At 45.2% G+C, this 20,124-nt stretch overlaps 1 protein-coding gene across 1 annotated transcript in view; it reads right to left on the bottom strand.

Annotated features, from left to right (window-relative positions):
- Positions 1-19,722, bottom strand: part of HS3ST4 (heparan sulfate-glucosamine 3-sulfotransferase 4) — a 463,209-nt gene extending 443,487 nt beyond the window's left edge. Inside the window, exons 1-4 of the mRNA XM_017887107.1 lie at positions 19,684-19,722; positions 19,219-19,335; positions 18,932-19,160; positions 17,813-18,395 (exon numbers count right to left, since the gene is read on the bottom strand). Of these exons, the coding sequence (XP_017742596.1) occupies positions 17,813-18,395; positions 18,932-19,160; positions 19,219-19,335; positions 19,684-19,722 (968 nt within the window). The remainder of the gene's footprint in view (positions 1-17,812; positions 18,396-18,931; positions 19,161-19,218; positions 19,336-19,683) is intronic.
- Positions 19,723-20,124: the final 402 nt, after the last annotated feature.

Genomic DNA, 20,124 nt, shown 5'->3' with positions numbered 1-20,124 from the left:
AAAATAAGGAGGCAAGAAACCAGAAAAGACATCTCTTTATGAAAAGAAGCAATTCTATAATAGCCTAACAGCGACTTGGAGCCGAGCAATAGGAAGTCTTTCGATTTCTACTCCTAGTTTCTCCATCTGGGGGAATAAGGAATGAGCCAACTCCAACCTGCTCCACAGCCAGGACGGGGGAAGGACACTAAGGCAAGAAAGGATGGTCAGATGGCAAGAGGTAAAAATAGAGGATAAGGCCCTGGAGGCCGTCAAAAGTCCATAGAAATTGGCCTGTACACCCTACCAATGACTCCTGGGGCTTAGCAAGTCCAGGGTCCTCAGGCTACCCAAGAAATTCCTGCTGAAGAACCTTCACCAGTATCTTCCTAGGATATAATTTTTCCTCACACACACACACCACAAGCTGATGAAAAAAACATCCTTGTGTGCTAATAAGATACCCCAAACAATACCACAAGGTTGGAGACATATATATACAAATATATATGTGTGTGTGTGTTGGTGTGTGTGGGTGTGTGTGGTTGGTGGTGGGGTGGGGTGGGTGTATATATCTTTTAAATCAAACACTAGATTGGAAAGAGGGAAATTTTCTTCTCCAGGACACCGATTTATTTTCTAGAAATGTCTTACAGAAGCCAGAAAAAATCAAATCACACTTAATTCTATATTGTGAGCCTCACTTTAAATGAAAAGAATAAAATGGCACATAAAATCAAAGATTTTCTAGAAATTCTAGGCTATCTAGTTGTTAAAATTAAGACTGACAAATGCCCAAATCATTTCTCCCTCTCCACTGTGAAGCGAATCGGGCAGGAAGACTATTATGTGATGAAACTCATTTTCGCTTGCTATTTGAAGTAAGTCCTCTTGTAAGATATACAATTCCTTTAAAATTTTCTAGGCAGCTGCTAGGGATTGCTAAGGAAGGGATGAAAATAGAAAATATTCTAAATAAATAATTAGTGATTTCTGAGGGGCAGATTCCATAGATACTTTTTTCAGGATTTAACACATCTTAGGTTTAGAGACCGGATACGTCTTCTTTCTTGCATAGCCTCCCTCTCTCTTTTCTTCCCTTCCTTCCGTTCTTCCCCTCTGGGTTAAAGAAAAGATGCAGAATCTTCAAGCGGAGAACTAGAGAGGGAGATTTTGAGCTGCTCCGTTTGTGTCCACCTTGGTAGAAAGACACAGCAGAACTTAGGTCCTCTATCTCCATGCAAGCTGGTGGAACCTCACTGTCTGTTTTATTCGGTTGTACTTCGGGGAAAGATTGCATTTGAACAGAGGAGTGTCTAGAAACAGACATCTGTTGTTTTGGCAGCAGCATTCATTTCCTGTCTTTGATAACCAGATTCAGGGGCCTCCGGGGAAACTAACTCCTCCCTAGGCTCCAGGGAGGCAGTGCCTCAAGCCTCATACCCCGCTGGCAACAGAAACCGCTTGATGGATATGTGCATGACCCGTAAGAACTAATGAGCTACCATGAGGCTTCAGCAAAGACTTCTGGGACAGAGATATCAAGCTTCTCTACCTACACTTGGGGAAAGAGAAACAAGCTAGTACCCACTTTACAGCCACAAGGAGAGAAGTCTTGAGAACGCAGTCAACTATCTCAGCGGCAATAGAGAATCCAGAAGTAGAGATCTGGTGACATTGTTTAAACAATAATTAAGCCAAAAAAAAGAAAAAGATATCTCCAATTCCTGGGACTTCTCAGATACATGAGCCATTAAATTCCTTTTTGATTTATGCTCGGTTCAGATTTTACCTGGGATTTCTGTGTTATAACCAGAATTATTCTAGCCAATAGAGTTCTGGAGCTGAAATGAAGTTTTGAACCACTGAAAATGATTTTCCTTAAAGGTGTTCTAACATATTGTGATTTGGGGCAATTTCTTTCTCTTAGTGGATGAAAAATGGAAGGATGGGAAAAGAGAATCCCAGGAAAATTGAAAAGTCTCAAGGCCAAGAGTTGAAAGTAAACTAAAAGAAGGAAGGAACTTTTGACACAGAGATACACAGGCTAGTGAGAACCAATAAATACAGAAGAAACTCATTGTTTTGTTCTAAATAAGAAAATCCATAGTTCTCACTGAGGTCAAGGGGTTTCTTGGTTGAAATCACCAGGCAATTTTCAAATTCTAAATGGATAATGTACCCATTTAATATATGGCATATGTGTTATAATAATATTTCTTAATATTAATTGCTTTAAGATATACTTATGGTAACATGGCATTTTCATTTTTGTCCATATTTAGATAGTCATAAGAATGCTAAGAAGGAAAGAAAAATTCCACCTGCCAAGATTTTCTATATCTAAACACAAATGAAGAAATTGGCTCAGAAGGGGGAAGAGAAAAAACAAATACACAACTATATCTGAGTATGTTTTACACACAGCTTTACACATCTGTTTCGATACCTGCTTATTGTTTACTGAAAGTGAATATTTTATAAAACCTCTTATTTTATGATATAAGAACAAAATAGGCAGGGTTGGTCCAAATTGGAAGGAGCAAGGAGCCACTCATTTTGTGTCTCAGCAAATGCCTGACTTTGGACCCATCCTATGTCCCACAACCACCACCTGGTGGCGGTGTACTTAAATAGCAGGGATAGCTGAGAGTTACATAAACATCTTTTAAATTTTGACTCCAGCAACATTAAGGTCATTTTGTGGTACCAGATCAATGACTAGATCCTCTCTCCAGAATGGGAGAATTAAAAAACAGGAAATTAGGATACCAGAAACCCGGGTGGGTGTGGAGTAACTATGGAATACCAGCACATGTCAATGATGACACTATTCACCAGCATTTTCCAGTAAGTGATGCTCTTACCACTAGCAGGAGAGTCCAGGTGGTACAAGAAAAAGCCACCCTGAGGATAAGATGGTTGAGCAGAGACCCGAATGAAGGGAGGACACCAGCCATGCAATTATCTAATGCAAAGAAACACTGCAGGTGGTGGAAGCAGCAAGTGCAAAGGCCCTGGGGCAGGGCCATGTGTGACTTCTCAGGTGCAGCAAGGAGGTTAGCAAAGCTCAAGCAGAGGAACAAAGAAAACAGGGCAAATGAATGCGGCTGAAGCAGTGAATAGGGGTCATATCCTTGCCTTTTCTCCAGTTTCTAGAAGCTGCCCGCATTGGCTCATAGCCTCTTCCTCTATTGCCAAAGCCAGCAACAGTGATTGAGTCCTTCTCACACTACCTTCTGGTTCTCTCTCTGCCTCTCTCTTCCACTTACAATAGTGCCCCCTTATCTGCAGAGGATATGCCTCCAAGACCCCCAGTGACTGTCTGAAACCATGGATAATACAAAACCCTACAGATATTATGTTATTTCCTATACATACATAGCTATGATAAAGTTAAATTTATAAATTAGCCACAGTGAGAGATTAACAACAACCATAATAAGATAGAATGGTTATAACAATATATTAGAATAAAAGTTAGGTCAATATGGTCTCTCTCTCAAAATATTTTATTGTACTATACTAACCCTTTCTAAATTGGAAAGTTTTACCTTTTCACTTAAAAGAAGCACTTCATCGGTTCTCTTTGGCATATCTGAATTACCAGCACCACTACTCTTGTACTCTGGGGCCATTACCAAGTAAAGTAAAGGTTACTTGCACACAAGCACTGAGATACCACGACAGTCAATCTGATAACCAAGACAGCTGCAGAGTGACTCATGGATGGGCAGAGTCTACAGGGTGCACATGCTGGACAGCTGGACAAAGGAATAATTCACATCTTGGTGGCACAGAGCGGGACAGTGCGAGATGTCACCCCACTACTCAGAATGGTGGACAACTTAAAACCTATAAACATTTATTTCTGAATTTTCCATTATATTTGAGAGCGCAGTTAACCATGGGTAACTGAAACCTCAGAAAGTGAAACTGTGGATAAGAGAAACCTTCTGTATACAATTCCTTGGAATTACATTGGCTCCATCCAAATAATTCAGGACAATCTCCCATTTAAAGTCAGTTGGTTCACAATCTTCATTTCATCTGCAACCTAATTCCCCTTTGCTAGCTACTCTAACATATTTGCAGGTTCCAGGGATTAGGATGTGGGCATGTCAGGGAGGTCATTATCCTGCCTAGTACAGAAGGTTAGAAAGCAGGTTAGGCCACCGCACGTTCTCACTCACAAGTGAGGGTTGAACAACGAGAACACATGGACACAGGGAGGGGAACATCACATACCAAGGCCTGTCAGCGGGTAGGGAGCAATGAGACAGACAGCATTAGGACAAACGCGTAATGCATGCTGAGCTTCAAACCTAGATGATGGGTTGATGGGTGCAGCAAACCACCATGGCACATGTATACCCATGTAACAAACCTGCACGTTCTGCACATGTATCCCAGAACTTAAAGTAAAATTTAAAAAAATAAAAATAAAAAGTATAAAAAAAAAAGAAAAAAGAAAGCAGTTTAGGCAGGCAACTAGAAGGTGGAAAGTGAATACACCAACCTGAGAAACAGTTACACAGTCTGAGATTGTACAGAAATTCTCCAGATCTTTACACAGTCTGCCCTGAGAACGTTTGCTATCTATGCTATAAAATAGTTTCTGTAAAGTAAACCTCTTAATCTAACTTTATGATAAGAGTGCTTGTCCTCTATTTCAGGTACTCCCTGGAGTGCAACATTCCAGAAAACCAATAACCTGGGGGAATTCATGAAAATGTGCATGGATTAATAACAACAAACGTATGTAGACAAAGTCGATTCCAACACACAGTCACTCTTCTACCCTTGCAAAATCACTGTGGAGTTAGTAGAGATTGTTATTCCCATTTTAGAGATGAGAAAACAAAGGCTTTAAACACTACTCTATGCACACAAAACAAGGAAGGTGCAAAACTCAGACTCAAATTCTTAATTTCCAATTCCAGCTTCAGCTTCCTTTTATTTCTTTCTTTTTTTTTTTTTTTTTTTTTTTTTTTTTTGAGACAGAGTCTGGCTTCGTCAACAGGCTGGAGTGCAGTGGTACAATCTCAGCTCGCTGCAACCTCTGCCTCTGGGTTCAAGCAATTCTCCTGCTGCAGCCTCCCCAGTAGCTGGGACTACAGGCACCCGCCACCGCGCCCGGCTAATTTTTTGTATTTTTAGTAGAGATGGGGTTTCACCATGTTAGCCAGGATGGTCTCAACCTCCTGACCTTGTGATCTGCCTGCCTCGGCCTCCCAAAGTGCTGGGAACACAGGCATGAGCCACCGCACCCGGCCCAGCTCCCTTTTCAAAATGCCACATAGCTCCAAGCAATCAAACTGTCCTATGACAGAGGTGCCCAGGTAGTTTGACTCAAATATTTCCTCATCTCCAGGGGCTCCCAAATCTCTAACCCTCTGCAGAAGCTTTAACGTGGAGGGAATGGTGTGCTGACACCTATAGAAGGTAACACGAGTCAAACTGGGGGCCTCTGTGTCATGGACTGATTATTACATGGCAATTAGATACTTTTGATAATACATCCAGAGAAAGATGATCCAACTACTCACAGAGCATAATGGCCTATCAGGAATAATCTGTGCTCATCTCCTACAACTTTGCTACAGCAACAGAGACCAGGAATGCTAGGAAGGCACCCGAGGCCAGGTGTGGTAGCTCGCAAGCAATCCCAGCACTTAGGCAAGCCTCGGCAGTAGGATTATTTGAGTACAGGAGTTTGAGACTAGCCTGGGCAACCAACACAGCAAGACGTCTTCTCTACAATTTTTATTTTTATTTTATTTTATCTTATCTTATCTTATTTTATTTTATTTTATTTTTTGGAGACAGAGTTTTGCTCTTGTTGCCCAGGCTGGAGAGCAATGGTGTGATCTCAGCTCACTGTAACCTCTGCCTTCGGGTTCAAGGGATTCTCCTGCCTCAGCCTCCCGAGTAGCTGGGATTACAGGCACCTGTCACCACGCCTGGCTAATTTTTGTGTTTTTATTAGAGATGGCGTCTCATCATGTTGGCCAGGCTGGTCTCAAACTCCTGACCTCAGGTGATCCACCTGCTTTGGCCTCCCAAAGCAATTGTTTTTTAATTAACCAGGCATAGTGGTGTACCTATGTAGTCCAGCTACTAGAGGCAGGAGGATCACTTGAGCCCAGGAGTTCAAAGCTGCAGTGAGCTATGATCATGCCACTGTACTCCAGGCTGGGCAACAGAGTGGGACACTGTCTCTAAAAATAAATAAATAAGTAAGACATCCAGCTCAGGACATCCTGCTATGGGACCTCAGGAATGTCACTTGCCCTTCTAAACTCTCAGTCTCTCTACCTGTAAGGAAACATCTACTTTATGAGGCCACTGTGAGGAATAAATGAAATAATGTTGTGTGCTATAGGAACCTCCGGGGGAGACTAGCTAGCCCACACAGCTTATTTGAGTGGGTTTCTCTTTCTGCACCTAAAATAGTCTTGCAAAAAAAAAAGAGTATGTGAAAAAGCTAAGAACAATTCTCAGCTAGACTTCCCAAGAAATGTGAGGGTTCTTTCTTTCCAGAAGCCTGGAGTATTGGACATACAAGGTACTCTTTTTGTTCATGAATTCACTGATTCGTCATTGGTGATTAATAAATCACCAGGTATTGAGCGTCTACTATCTGCCAGGCACTGTTCTGGGCTCTGGTTTGAAACAAAATGGACAAGATCGATTTCTGGTCCTATGCAGTTTACCTTCTAATGAGGGCGAGATAAGTAATAAGGATAACTTTGGAGAGCAATAGATGTGCTGGAGAAAATAAAACAGCATAACAAGCTCAGAAGTGGAAGAAGTTATCTAAATTAGGTAGTCAGGAAAGGCTGTTTTGAGGAGCTGAAATTTCAGTCAACACCTAAAGGAAAGATAAGGAGATACCAGTAGTTTAGGGATCTGGGGACAGAATATTCCAGGAGGAGGGAAAAGAGAATAAAATGGCCCTAAAGTGGGAATGAGCTTGGCATCCTGAATAGAAAGAAAACCACTTCCACTGTTTGCTGTGAGGGCAAGCCTCCTGCAGCAGCCTGTCCATCTGCACACTGGAACTCAAAAGCAGGGAAATGCTGATGCTTATTCTTTACTCCCATAATGCTGGAAGACACCACGTCCAGTGGAAATGAGCTCTGAGACAGACAAAGGTGTTTGAGGCCACACACCTGGGTTTGAATCCTAACTCCACAGTTTGAGCGAGTGACTTACCAGCACCGTGCCTCAGTTCCCTCGCCTGTAAGGCGTGGGTAATATCAGTGCCTACCTCACCAGGTGCCACTGAAGCCTGAAGGAATTCAACACTTGGAGCCAAGCCTGGCACACATGATACAATATCGTCTACCACCAGTGCTGCCACTGCCACGGTGACTGTTATTCCATTGGATCCAAATCTCCATCTCCCTGTCCCATCCTAAAATAACCATGGTTTGTCTCTGATTTGCTTTTTGCTATGTGGCAGCATGAGTGCATCCACATTGACTAAAGTGCACCAGTTCAACTCTTTTTTTTTTTTTTTTTTTTTTTTTTTTTTTTTTTTTTTTTTTGAGAGGGACTCTCGCTCTGTCACCAGGCTGGTTGGAGTGTAGTGGCACAATCTCGGTTCACTGCAACCTCCACCTCCCGGGTTCAAGCGATTCTCCTGCCTCAGCCTCCTGAGTAGCTGGGATTACAGGCATGTGCCACCACGCCCAGCTAATTTTGTATTTTAGTAGAGACGGGGGTTTCACCATGTTGGCCAGGATGGTCTCGATCTCTTGACCTCGTGATCCATCTGCCTCGGGCTCCCAAAATGTTGGGATTACAGGTGTGAGCTGCCACGCTCAACTCTTAATCCACTCCTTGGGCATGGTCCTTCTACCCCTGAATTGGGTGTGTAAGGCAGTCAAACCCCTCTGCAAGGGATTATAATAGTTTATGAATCTAAGCAGTGACAGTTGTTTTCCTAACCCTTTCCTCTATCAAATAAAATGTGCAAAGTAAGGAAATCCCATATATGAAGCACATTTTGGTCAAGTTTACATAAACAATATTCTCAGATCACCCTCAAACACATCTGATCTCAATTTAGGCAGCAATGACTTAGACAAACAAACAAGAATGGGAAAGAAAAGGGAGAGAGGAAAGGGGAGGAGGAGGGAAGGAAAAGAAAGAAATCTCACCCTAGAGAAGGATAACTCTCCATTTACTCCTGTCCTCTCCAGCGCCCCTTGGCAGAGTATTAATATTTTGTTTGTGCAAGTCCCTTGCAATTTTTGCTAAATTAATTCCTCGTTATTTTGTCTCTCTGGTTGGTTCTATACACACAGTATTTTTTCCCATTATATTTTCGCGATGGGTGGCATAAGCATATAGGAAATCTATAAATTTTACATTGTTTTTTCCTTACCAGCCACCTTAATGAATTCTATTATTATTTCTAATAGATTCATAGGAGGATTGGTAATCTTAGGTTTTCCAAAATAAAAGTTAAAATTACCTGCAAACAGTAATAATTCTACCTCCCCGCTTTCTTCTTTTGCTCTTCTAATTGTATTATCTAATAATTCCTGAACAATGGTTAAATAATAGTAACAACAGTGAGCATTTCAGGCTTGTTCTGGATTTAGTGGAAACGCTTCTAGTGTCAAACCACTAAAGATGATGCTGGCTTTAGGTATGACCCTATTTTAATAGCAGGTTGTTCTGAAAATCAGAAATACGTATTTCTTTTTATAAGATATCTTTTTAGTATCCATAAAATAAATCACAGATTTTTCTCATTTGCCCATATTAACAATAAATCACATTATTACATTCCCCAAGATTGAACCATCCTTCCATTCTTAGAACAAATCCCATTCTGTCAAGACTGATAACACCTTTCAATGTGATCATCTATATGTCCATTTCTCCATTCTGTGAGTTATTTCAGATCAGTGGTCATGATTCGTTCATGTTTCAGCCCAGCACATAGCACATGATTGATAATACATGTTTAATGAATAAATACATGAATGAATAACTAAATAACAGCTGCACAGAATTAATAACTAAATAACAAGTCCCCAGACACCCTTTGCACCTCTTCCAGTCTCTCTAATCCCTCTAATCCCTTTTCTAAAAATAGCACCCTTGAACCCCTCTTTCTCTATGGGGAAACTATTTCATGTGGCTGCAATAGGGCAATTACATGGAACAGTTTCACCATAAAGAACAGAGAACCCCGCTTCTCTACTCTCACCACCACCCCAAGCCAAAGGGCTGGCTACATCTCCTAGGCCCGATTAGAATCCCACACAAATATTGCTTTAGGAACGGGGCATAGGACCCAACCTGGGCCCAAGGCATCTCTAGGAATTTCCTACAGAAGCTCTTAAAACTGTTTCCAAAAAGATCAATAAACATAAAATATGTTTGTCTAGGAATGCTTCTTACCATCTTGCCTAAACTGTGGTGAGACAGCCTGTCTGAGAATGAAGTCAGGTAGTGACAAACATGGCAAAGAATGGAAAGAGACAGGAGCCTAGTAACATCATTTGAGCCCCTGGATCCAGTTTTTTCTGAAGCCAAGTTATCCGCAGACTTCTCAATCACATAAGGCAATCAATCGTCTTTTGTTGTTGTTGTTTACAATAGTGTAAGTTCAATTTCTGTCATTTGCAACTGAATAAAACATTGTCTAATTCACATGTTGCTTTGGTTCCTTGTATATTCTTAAATAAGGTTGAAAAAAAATTTGAAGGCAAGTAAGTCCTAAGTAGTGAGTATAAACAGCAACAACAAAAAAGCAAACCATCTTCTTTTAATTAATGGCAGGATGGGTTGAAAAGCTCCCTTAGTGAATTATAATTTCAGAATGAAATTCCCAAGACAGTTATAGAGGAGCTTGTTAAACCGCAAAAACCAATGAAATCAGGAGATTACTTTAACGGGGCGGTGGTTCAATCCGTTCCAGAGAGATCATCCATTATGCAAAACCAAAACCCTTAAAACTTTCTGACAAACAACCCTAGCAATCTTTCATTCATCTAAAGTCTCGAGGCCTCTCTCCTGACTTGATTTAAAAGTGAAAATGCCTGGTATGATTTACAAAAATAAAAAATAAAAATATATAAATCATGTTAGGATGTCTAGAGAACACAGGTGAAAGCAGCGAAATTTCAAAATAGAGAGTTTCACAGGGTCTTGGTGAGCAATCCTGCATTCCCAAACGCCTTCCGTTCTGCAGAAGCAACAAAGCAAACAGGCTCCCGGCATCCTAAATGCCTCTGAACTTACCCAGGGCAAGTGGCATCCGTTCCTACTGCAGGCTCAAGAGAATGTCAGTGTGGAAGTCCACAGAACCTGTCCACCTCCTTACCCCATTTCTTTTGTGGACAATTCTGGCTGCAGTTAGCTCATGAAATCATACTTTTTTCCTCCTTCAGCTCAAGTTACAATAGACCAAATTCTGGAATCGGGTTCTGATTATTCTCTGGAGAGCTACTTAAGAGCTGCTTCAGGGTTTAAAATCCCTCATTCAGACACAATCTTGAAATAAAAGATTATATTCAAATGAAAAATGCATTACAGCTTTCTCTTTAGGGCCTTCAGTACTGATGGCCCTAAGTACTGATGCTCAGGATAAAGGAAGGCATTGAAGGAAAATGAAGGAGAAGAGTAAGAGAGAAAAGAAAAATGGGAGAGAGAAGAAAGAAGAGGAGAGAGACATTTAATCTGTCACAAGCTCTACATAAGGCACTTTGAATGCCATTTCATGTCATCCTCATGTAATCCTTTGGCAGCGGGTAATATTGAGCTCATTCTGCAGATGGAGAAATTGAGGCTTAGTTATATTAAATACTTTGTCCAATAGATTCTGGCTCAGACATACAAAATATGCTCCAAACCATGTTGCTTCTATTCTATAGCTTCCTCCTTCTGAAGGGTCTAATACAGAAATGTGTTCTGGAACCAAAGTCTTTTCGTAGGTGAATGGACCCTACGGAGTTAAAACACCTTCATTACCTAAGAAACAGAGATTAATATAAGTAACCTGTTGTCCAAGAAAACTAGTATGTGGCAAAGCCAAGCCTGGAATCCAATTTTTCTAAATCTAAGATCTTAATCCACCTGAGCGTAATCTATTTTATAAGTGCAAGTTATCAATAGAGATCAAATACAAGCACTCCTGATTAACGAGTGAAAAATTGAGAATTTCCCCAGTTTCAAGAGAACGTTAATTGAGAACAGAGAGGAATTTATTCGCGACTTTTCTTTTTTCTGCCTCAATGTTCTTGCTTATATCAGGCTTTTGTGGTTGTTGCAATATATCCGGGAGGTATTTCCCCCATGCTGTTGCAAAATCTGTAAAGGAAGAAAAAGAAAAAACCCTACACTAAAATAGCACACGTAAGCCACGATTCTGGCCACTGTACAGGGTACACAGGGTATGGGCATGCCAGTTGTTTTCTGAAATGAGTTTAAACAGGAGGTCACAAACCGGTAGCCAGCTGGCTGTATCCAGCCCACAGATATATTTTGTTTGTCACACAATGTTGGCCCCCACTGGGCTTTTAAGAAACTTAAATCTGTTGCCAACATTAAAAATCAAAAGATTTCAAATCAAAACCTGGATTTCCAGTTTCTCTTACAAAGGGGATGATCTCATAACCCCAATGCCACATTTGCACATTGGAAAAAAAAGTAGCTGGACTGCAGCAGTGGCTTCCCCTTCAGCCAGAGCACAGGTAGCCACTTGAGCTTCTCTCCACCTAATCTACCTCGCTCATTCATACGACCTGCCTGAGCCCTGAAGTTATGCGACCTTTGCTTTAAAAGGGTAAGGAGGTGCACACTGCAGAGCCAATCATTATTTGGGTTTTCCCAAACCATCCCAAGTAACAGACTATTTGGTCAATATTATGACAACTGTGATAGAAAGGAAAGCATATATGAGACTAAAATGGTTTGAGAAATGGACAAACTCAGTAGTGGAGACTATATTTGGATTTCTGCTCTAGGATACTCATGTTGTTTAGAAAATACATTCACTTTTATTATTTCATTTATTCCTCCCAACAATCCAAAAGGAAGCAATTACCCTCAGATAAACAACTGAAGCTAAGTGATGTCAGATAAGTTATCCAGCCAAGATCGTCCAATTTATAAATCTCAAAGCCACGTTTTCAACCCAGATTTGTCCAGTGACAAAAACAGTGCTTTTAGAATCATAAAAGAACACCCTGGAGGGCCATGAAGCTTGTTTCCACCCCAGGGCCTTGGCACTTGCTGTTCCCTTCAAGTGGAGACCTCTCCACCCAGGTCTTCACACGGAAGGGTCTTACTCTATTACTCCATTTACATAACCTCCAAAGAGAGGTTTTCCCTAACCATCCTACTTAATATAACCCATATGCTGTCCTGGCATCATGGTACATGCCCATAATCCCAGCACTTTGGGAGGCTGAGATCAAAGGATTCCTTGAGGCCAGGAGTTTGAGACCAGCCTGGGCAACAAAGTGAGATTCCTGTCTTAAAAAAAATTTTTTTTTTAATGATAATAACCAACATGCACACACACATTCCCCAATTACTTTCCAGGGCTTTGCTACTCAAAGTGAGATCCAGACAGCAGCAGCAGCAGCAGCAGCAGCTAGTAACCTTTTAGAAACGTGGACTCCTGAGCCGGGCACGGTGGCTGATGCCTCTAATCCCAGCACTTTGGGGAGACTGAGGCAGGCAGATCACAAGGTCAAGAGATAGAGACCATCCTGGCCAACATGGTGAAACTCCATCTCTACTAAAAATACAAAAATTGGCTGGGTGTGGTGGTGCACACCTGTAGTCCCAGCTACTTGGGAGGCTGAGACAGGCAAATCGCTTGAAGCAGAGATTGCACCACTGCACTCCAACCTGGCAACAGAGTGAGAGTCCGTCTCAAAAAAAGGAGAAGAAAGAGAAATGTGGACTCCCAGGCCCCTCTTCAGACTGGCTGAATCCGAATCTACATGTTAACAAGATCCCCAGATGATCCTAAACTTTACAAAGCACTACACCACACAGGTGCTGCCCAACAGAAATATAATGTGAGTCACAGGTGTAATTTTAAATTTTCTAGTAGCCACATTGAAAAGGTAAAAAGAGGCGGACTTAATTGCAAGATGTTTTACTTGATCTGAGTATAATTTCAACACATAGTCAATCTAAAATCATTGAGTAATTTAGTATTCTGTATATCTTATACTTACAGCACATTTCAATTTGGACATTTTACCCATTCAATAGCCACATACAGACAGTAGCTACCATACTGGACAAAACAGCTCTGGGCCACCCATTACTTTGTTTTTCTTTGTAGTCTTTATCACCACCAGAATTTGTATTACATGTCATTTGGCTCTTTGTTTGCTGTCTCCACAACCCTCCTACTAAAATGTTAGTTCCAGGAGAACAGGTGCTTCATCTATCTTATTCATCACTTTATCCCCAGTACCTAATACAGTGCAGGGCATATGGTACATATTTTTTAAATAATTGAAGGAATGAATGAATGAACACAGGACATATGCTTCCTAGTACTTGATGTGTGGCAGTGTGGTACAGGGGAAGACATCAGCACTTTGAAATTAGACAGCAGGTTCAAATCTTAGCGCAGGCACTGAATAGTCAAGCAACCCTGAGCTAATCATTTACCCTCTCGGAGCCACCTGTAAAGTGGAAATCCTGCTACATATATCACCATATCATCACAACACTCAAATGAAATAACAGGTCTATAATGGTAGGTAGCACCAATTGCCACAATAGTTGGCATTCAATGAACACCAATGAAATTCTATCCTTCTCCATTCTCTCCCCAGTTGTCACATGCAAAATATGCTGCTGAACACTGACCATTTTCCGCTGGGTAGCATAAGCATGACTTTGTAGAGCATTTTCCTGAGTTACTTTCCCCTAGCCAATGGAATGGGTGTATTCACTGTTGACAGTGAGGACAACTTAAAACCATGGAAGAGCTCCCAGCTACTCAGGAGGATGAGTCAGGAGAATCGCTTGAACCCAGGAGGCAGAGGTTGCAGTGAGCCGAGATCATGCCACTGTACTCCAGCCTGGGTGACAGAGCAAGACTCCATCTCAAAATGAAAAAAGCAAACAAACAAACAAACAAAAACCATGGAAGATCACTTCCCATTGCCCTGGGGCTGGATGGCTTCCATTGTAAAGTGGTCATGGTTACTGTACGCTCTGTAAACCATGAGAGACAAAACAGCTCATGTCATCTCTGTCACCTTGATGAGTTCTGCAGTGGCAGCCCGTTGGCCTGGCCCAAGGTCCTATCCCTTGGAAGAGTTTAAAGTCTTTGCCTAGAGAGCTTGTAATAAGCTCATTCTGAAAACTGCACTGTGGTTTTGCCTTTTTGTGGAAAGGGAGAGGGAAGAGGGCATGAAGGGTTTAAGCTCACCCGATTTATTAATCCTGGCCTGTGTCAATTCACCAAGTGAGGCTTGCTTCTTCCTAGATTTTAACACATGCATCCCAATCCATTAGTCTATCTTGCCCTGAAAATCTGATGCACACTTTCTAATCTCAGATGTATTTTTATATCACATTAGATCAACAGCATAGGAGGAAAGCAAAACCCGGATTTAGACATAACTGAAGTGACACTGAGGAAGTGAACCTGCTAGGGCTGTTGAGTTGAATATGAGAAAATCCCAAGCCAGCTGTGCAGAGAGCAGCCCCAGTTTCTTCTTGGCTCTCCCTCTTGCTGAAAACACAAAAACCAGAAACACACACAGAATTCACAGGCTACTGGAAGCACATTTAAACAAAATAACAATAAATAAACAGGGGAAAAAATAAAACTTTTAATTAACCTGTGGATCTCTAAAAAGTCAAATAGATTCCAGCCAGCATACCCGGTATAGGAAGGAATTACACCGTTTAGGTACAGATGCCACCATCTATTTTATTTTACTTTATTTTATTTTATTTTTTTGAGAAGGAGTCTCACTGTCTCCCAGGCTGGAGTGCAGTGGCGCGATCTCGGCTCACTGCAAGCTCCACCTCCCAGGTTCACGCCATTCTCCTGCCTCAGCCTCCCAAGTAGCTGGGACTACAGACGCCCACCAGCACGCCCGGCTAATTTTTTGTTTTTAGTAGAGACGGGGTTTCACTGTGTCAGCCAGGATGGTCTCGATCTCCTGACCTCGTGATCCACCCGCCTCAGCCTCCCAAAGTGCTGGGATTACAGATGTGAGATGCCACCATTTAAAAGATGAAGAGTCGGACTAGGAAACCAGGAGAAAGAATTTCTGACACTGGAATCAATGCCACTGATCAGTGCCATCTGATACCGAATCAATGCCACTGTTTCCTTTTCTACAATACAGTGAGAATGCTACCTCTATTTCTATACGGGAGTGAGAGAGGAGTCTGAAGAGATAGATGGAACTGATGAAAATTTCACAAATGCCTCAAAGCACTGCTGTCTGTGGTAAGGCTGGAGAGTGGTCCAAAGCAGTCCCAGCACACTCAGATCCTGTGGATCCAACTGGTCTTCCCAAAAGCAGAGCTGGGGGGCTAATGATTCTCTCTGTGTTAGACAGACACGTATTGGCAGGCAGCTTGTTCCTAAGAGAATTTTGTGTCCAACGCTTTCAATCAGCACCACAGGGCTAGATGCTGGGGTGGGGATGAAGGACACAGAGATATCACATGGTCCCCTTAAGTGAGGATCAGGGGAATCTTGTTCTATCCACACCTCTTCACCTTCACAGTTCTGTGAGTGGCTACCAAATATTGACACTGAGCCCCAAATACCACAAGCATCGGTTGGGAGTAGGAGGCTGGGCATACCACAGCGCTGGAATAATATATTCAGGAGCCACGTCAAGCAAGGTAGTTTCTAATAATATATTCAGGAGCCACGTCAAGCAAGGTAGTTTCTTATCACTTTCTCTCTAACACCAGCAAGAAAGGAACTAGATCTGGCATCTTCTATTCTCTCATTCGTTATACACTCTCCAGACCCGGTCATGGGACTTGTCTGATACACATTCACCCACACCACCCTTCATTAACTTTATTTTAAAATCACCCCAAATAAAACCACCCCCCCATTTCCAGCTGCCACAAACCCAAACACCTCAGATCTTGGAAAGATTTGATCTTTCTGCCTCCCTGAAAGGGCATTTGACAATTTCCATAATTCTAAATATTTAGAATTGGAAAAAAAAAAACACAAAACTCAATTACCCTCATAAGGCCAAAGCTACCCCACAGAAGAAACCAGAACATTCCTACAACCAGCAATTAAACAACTAAAACCTTCCCAGACATCATGCCCGTTCTTTATTTTGCTGTTGCTGCATTAATCATCCTAACACCTTTTTAATTATGATCACAAACTGGAAGCCATGGCTTCTGATGTTATAAATACTGATTTTCCAGTTAAATTGGGCATTTGCTGTTTTATGTTTTGATAGGAAAGGGCTGTTTGAAGCCTCCTAAAATACTGCAATTAGTTTTCTCTGTTGAAACAGACAAGACATTAACAGACACATTTGCTGCTTCCCTGTAATGTGCTGGAATGTTTATGCCTAAGTGTACTTCTCTCAAGCTTTTAAAGCATAAGGCATATTTTTTAAAGTGGAAGAAATCAATCATAATACACACATTTATTATATATTTCTGAAGTTAAGTTATTTCTAAAACTTTCCCAGGCTGTAATTTAAACCTAGAAAGCACATCCCCTCAACGGGCAGGCAACCTGTCAGGAAACAATCTTTATTTTACCTATTGGCTCTGCTAAGATGATAACATCACTTTAGCTGACAAAGGCTGTGTTTCTGTTTGACAATCGCAATTAATTACCGAAATGGAATGGAGACGGAACCAGCCATGCAGATCTGTTTCCCAGAAAGATATAAAACAGGAGGAGAGAGAGAAAGAGAAAAAACAAAGGCGAAGGAGGTTTGCGTTTGGGGCATCTGCACCAGTGCCGTTTAAAATGTTATGGCTGGCAGGAAAGCTGGATTATTAATTTATTTTACCTGCACTTAACTTTCTAGTCCTCTCTTCTCCCTTTCTCTCACCACCGGCAGACGGTGGGAAAGGAGGGAGACGAACATCTCACAAAACAGAAGCTCCAATCTGTTGCGAAGGAGGCGGAGATTAGACAGGGCACGGTCTGGGGCATAAAAACTCTCAGGGCACCAACTGTCATGCAGACATTGAGGCTTCTGGTGCAAAATCAACTCCGTGCTCATTCAGCCAAGGGGGATGGAAAGTTATGGAGGTGGGAGACATCCTTTCTTTACTAGAAAGCCAAAACGCCAGCATGATCTTTGTAAATGTTCCCTATTCATTTTGCTCTGACCTTAACACACTCAAGCTGAATTCCAGCCACGCAAATGCGTTTAAGGGTGATTTTAAGAGATTGCAGGGGACCTCAAATCCCCTTAGTCAATTTAGCCATCCTGTCTCACTCCTCAGTGTCCTCAGCCCAGAATCCCAGAATCCCGCAAGAGCCTGGGTTCGGAAACACCCAGCAGACACGAGGGCTGGGGATTCCCAGGCTGGGAGCTGGGCAGATTCAGACAGCACCTCCTTGGATGAGGAGCGCGGGAGGCAGGGCAGGGTGACACCTCCTCCCCTCGCCCTGAAATAAAGTGATCTTTCGCTGGAGTCCAGCCCTCTCAGCGGATCCCCCTGAGCAAAGCAGTCAGGGTTTGCAGAGCCCTAGCGGGGGCTTGGGCCTCTCAGGACGGTGCCTGGATGCTCGAAGGGCGTGGAAAGCCGCGGCTTCCCCTCCGCGTCTCCCCCACGCGTCTCCACCAGCCCGCGGAGCCCAGGGTCCTACCTGTACCACTCCAACCCCTTTTCGTAGTTCCTGTCGAAGAAGTGAGGCTCTACGCCCACCGCCCGCACGTCCGGGTGTACGCGGATCGCCTCCAGCAGCGCGCGGGTCCCACCTTTCTTGACCCCGATGATGAGCGCCTGTGGCAGCTTCTTCTCCCCATAGTCGGGGGTGCTGACGGCGCCGCCCCTCTCGCTGCTCCCGTTAGCCGCTCTCCGGCCTGCGAGATCCTCGTCGGTGGTGCTGGACTCCTGCGCTTCCCTCTCTGGCAGCGCGCTCTGAGCCGTGATCATCTCGCTGGGGGCCAACGGGGTCCGGAGCCAGGCGTCCCGGGCGCCTCCGCCGCCGCTCGGCAGTCCCCAGCCGTCGGTCCCAGGGGCGGCGGGCTGCTCAGGGGGCTCGGGCGGCTCCCCCGCGGCTCCGGGTGTCAGCGGCGGCGGGCGGTGCTGGAGGGGCGCGAGGCGCACGGCGGGAGCGCAGAGAGAGGGTGGCGGCGGTGCTCGGCGGGGGCTCGGCGGGCGGCGGCCCGGCCGATGCCTGCACGCGTCCAGGGGGAATTGCAGGGAGCGAGCCGCCAAGAGGGCTGCTAGCACAGGTAGGTAAAGACAGGGACAGGTGCACATAAAAGCAGCTTGCGCGCCGGCGGCGCCCTTAGCCAGGAGGGCGCCCGGGGGCGGCGGGCGCGGCCAGAGGCTGGAGGCGGAGGCGAGGCGGAGGAGGTGCGGGCACCGGCGCATCGCCGGCCTCCCGGCTCGCGGCGGCCGGCGGCGGCGGCGGCGGCAGCCCGGCGCTGGGCCCGGACATGGTTTCAAGCCGCCCGCCCCCGCCGCCGCCGCGCCGCCGGCTGGGCCCAGCCGCCCCGCGCTGCCATGCAAGCGACGGCCCGCCTGCGCTCCCCCGGCCCTGGCGCCTGTCCCGCCTGGCGCCAGGAGGGGACCGGCCGCATAGGGGCACCCCCGCCCCCAGGCTGCCCCGCCCGAGTCCGGGGGTGCGCCCGCTGGCACCACTGCCACCCTCAGCCTCAGGCCCAAGGCGGACGAGGGGGGCCGCGTGGACCCGCGGCGGCCACCTGGGCTCCGTCTGCAGCGCCCCCGGCTTCCCCGGCTCCGCTGAGGCTCCTACCTTCAGCCTCTACGACGGCTCGCCGCCGCTGTTGCAGCCCGAGTTCCTTCCCCGCTGCCCTAAACTTCCCTATGCCGGAGAGAGAGCGAGACGCGCCGAGGGAGGAGGAGGCCGGGCGCGCGCCCGGCGGCCCGCCGAGGGCAAGGCGGTGCGCTTCGCGCAGGCCTGCGAAGGGGGGCGCAGCGGCGGAGCGTGCGCTAGGCTGGCGCACCCGGGGAGAGCTGAGACGCTGGGGCCCCCAAAAAAACCCCCCAGCATACACTTCACTTGGTGCTTCCCCCACCCACCTCGCGTACTCCCATCCTTGGGAGCTCGGGACGCCGTTTCTCCATTCCTTTTGCCCCTAGTACTTTTTTAGGAGAGGTAGAGCAAAGCCAGCCGCGCGGGTGCCGCCGCACCGGGAGCTGGAAGACAGCCGGGTGACAAGGCTTCGCTTCCGCTTTTCCGCCTGGGACTCAACTAAGCCATCCCGACCTCCCTGTCTCTCGCCGGGATATCCTCTGCCTTTGGCCCAGGAGTGAATCTTTTCTTACACGCTTATCCCATCCCACTCATTTTCCAGCCCCCCCCCCCCCCGCCCGCCACCCCATCTTCTCTTGAGCTCCTTCCTGATGGGTGGAGCTTTGACACAAGCCCCCAGGTTTCCCAGCCCCAGAGCTTTTCCCTCTGTCCCATTACCAGGTGAAAACACTTTCTGCTCCAAGAGATGAGGCTATCCCCTCCTCGACACGCTTAATCACAGGTGCACACACCTGCGCCTCTTCGGGGGCATTGCCACTAACGGAGTTCATGGTTTCCTGGACTGAAATAGTGTGGGACCATTGTCGCTCTGAACACTTAATAAGCAGAGACAAGCTGGGTTGCAGGGTGTCTGTGCATCGCCTCGCTGAATTTTTTTAAGTGTATTTTCTTTGCAGAGAGATCTCCACCCCTCATCTCCCTCTCCTGGGGGAAAAATGGTAAACATCAGAAGGCTTTGGAAGATTCACAACTAGGCTTTGCTTCCTGTTGCATCTTGCTCAGGGAGGTGAGGGAAATGGGAGAAAGAGACAAAGTGATCAACTGAGGCACTCCAGCAAACTCTGCTTTCCGCAACAGGGGCTGGCTCTGCACAGAGCTCCGCCAGGTGCCTCCTGGGGGTGGCTCTAGTGAGTCCCATTTGCCCCCCAGCCACAGCTGGGTGCCTGACGGGG

Source organism: Rhinopithecus bieti, unplaced genomic scaffold, assembly GCF_001698545.2.
Source record: "Rhinopithecus bieti isolate Rb0 unplaced genomic scaffold, ASM169854v2 scaffold_13348, whole genome shotgun sequence".
Classification (NCBI taxonomy): domain Eukaryota; kingdom Metazoa; phylum Chordata; class Mammalia; order Primates; family Cercopithecidae; genus Rhinopithecus; species Rhinopithecus bieti.
The sequence above is the reverse complement of the archived record's forward strand: the minus strand, read 5'-3'. Positions and strand labels throughout refer to the sequence as shown.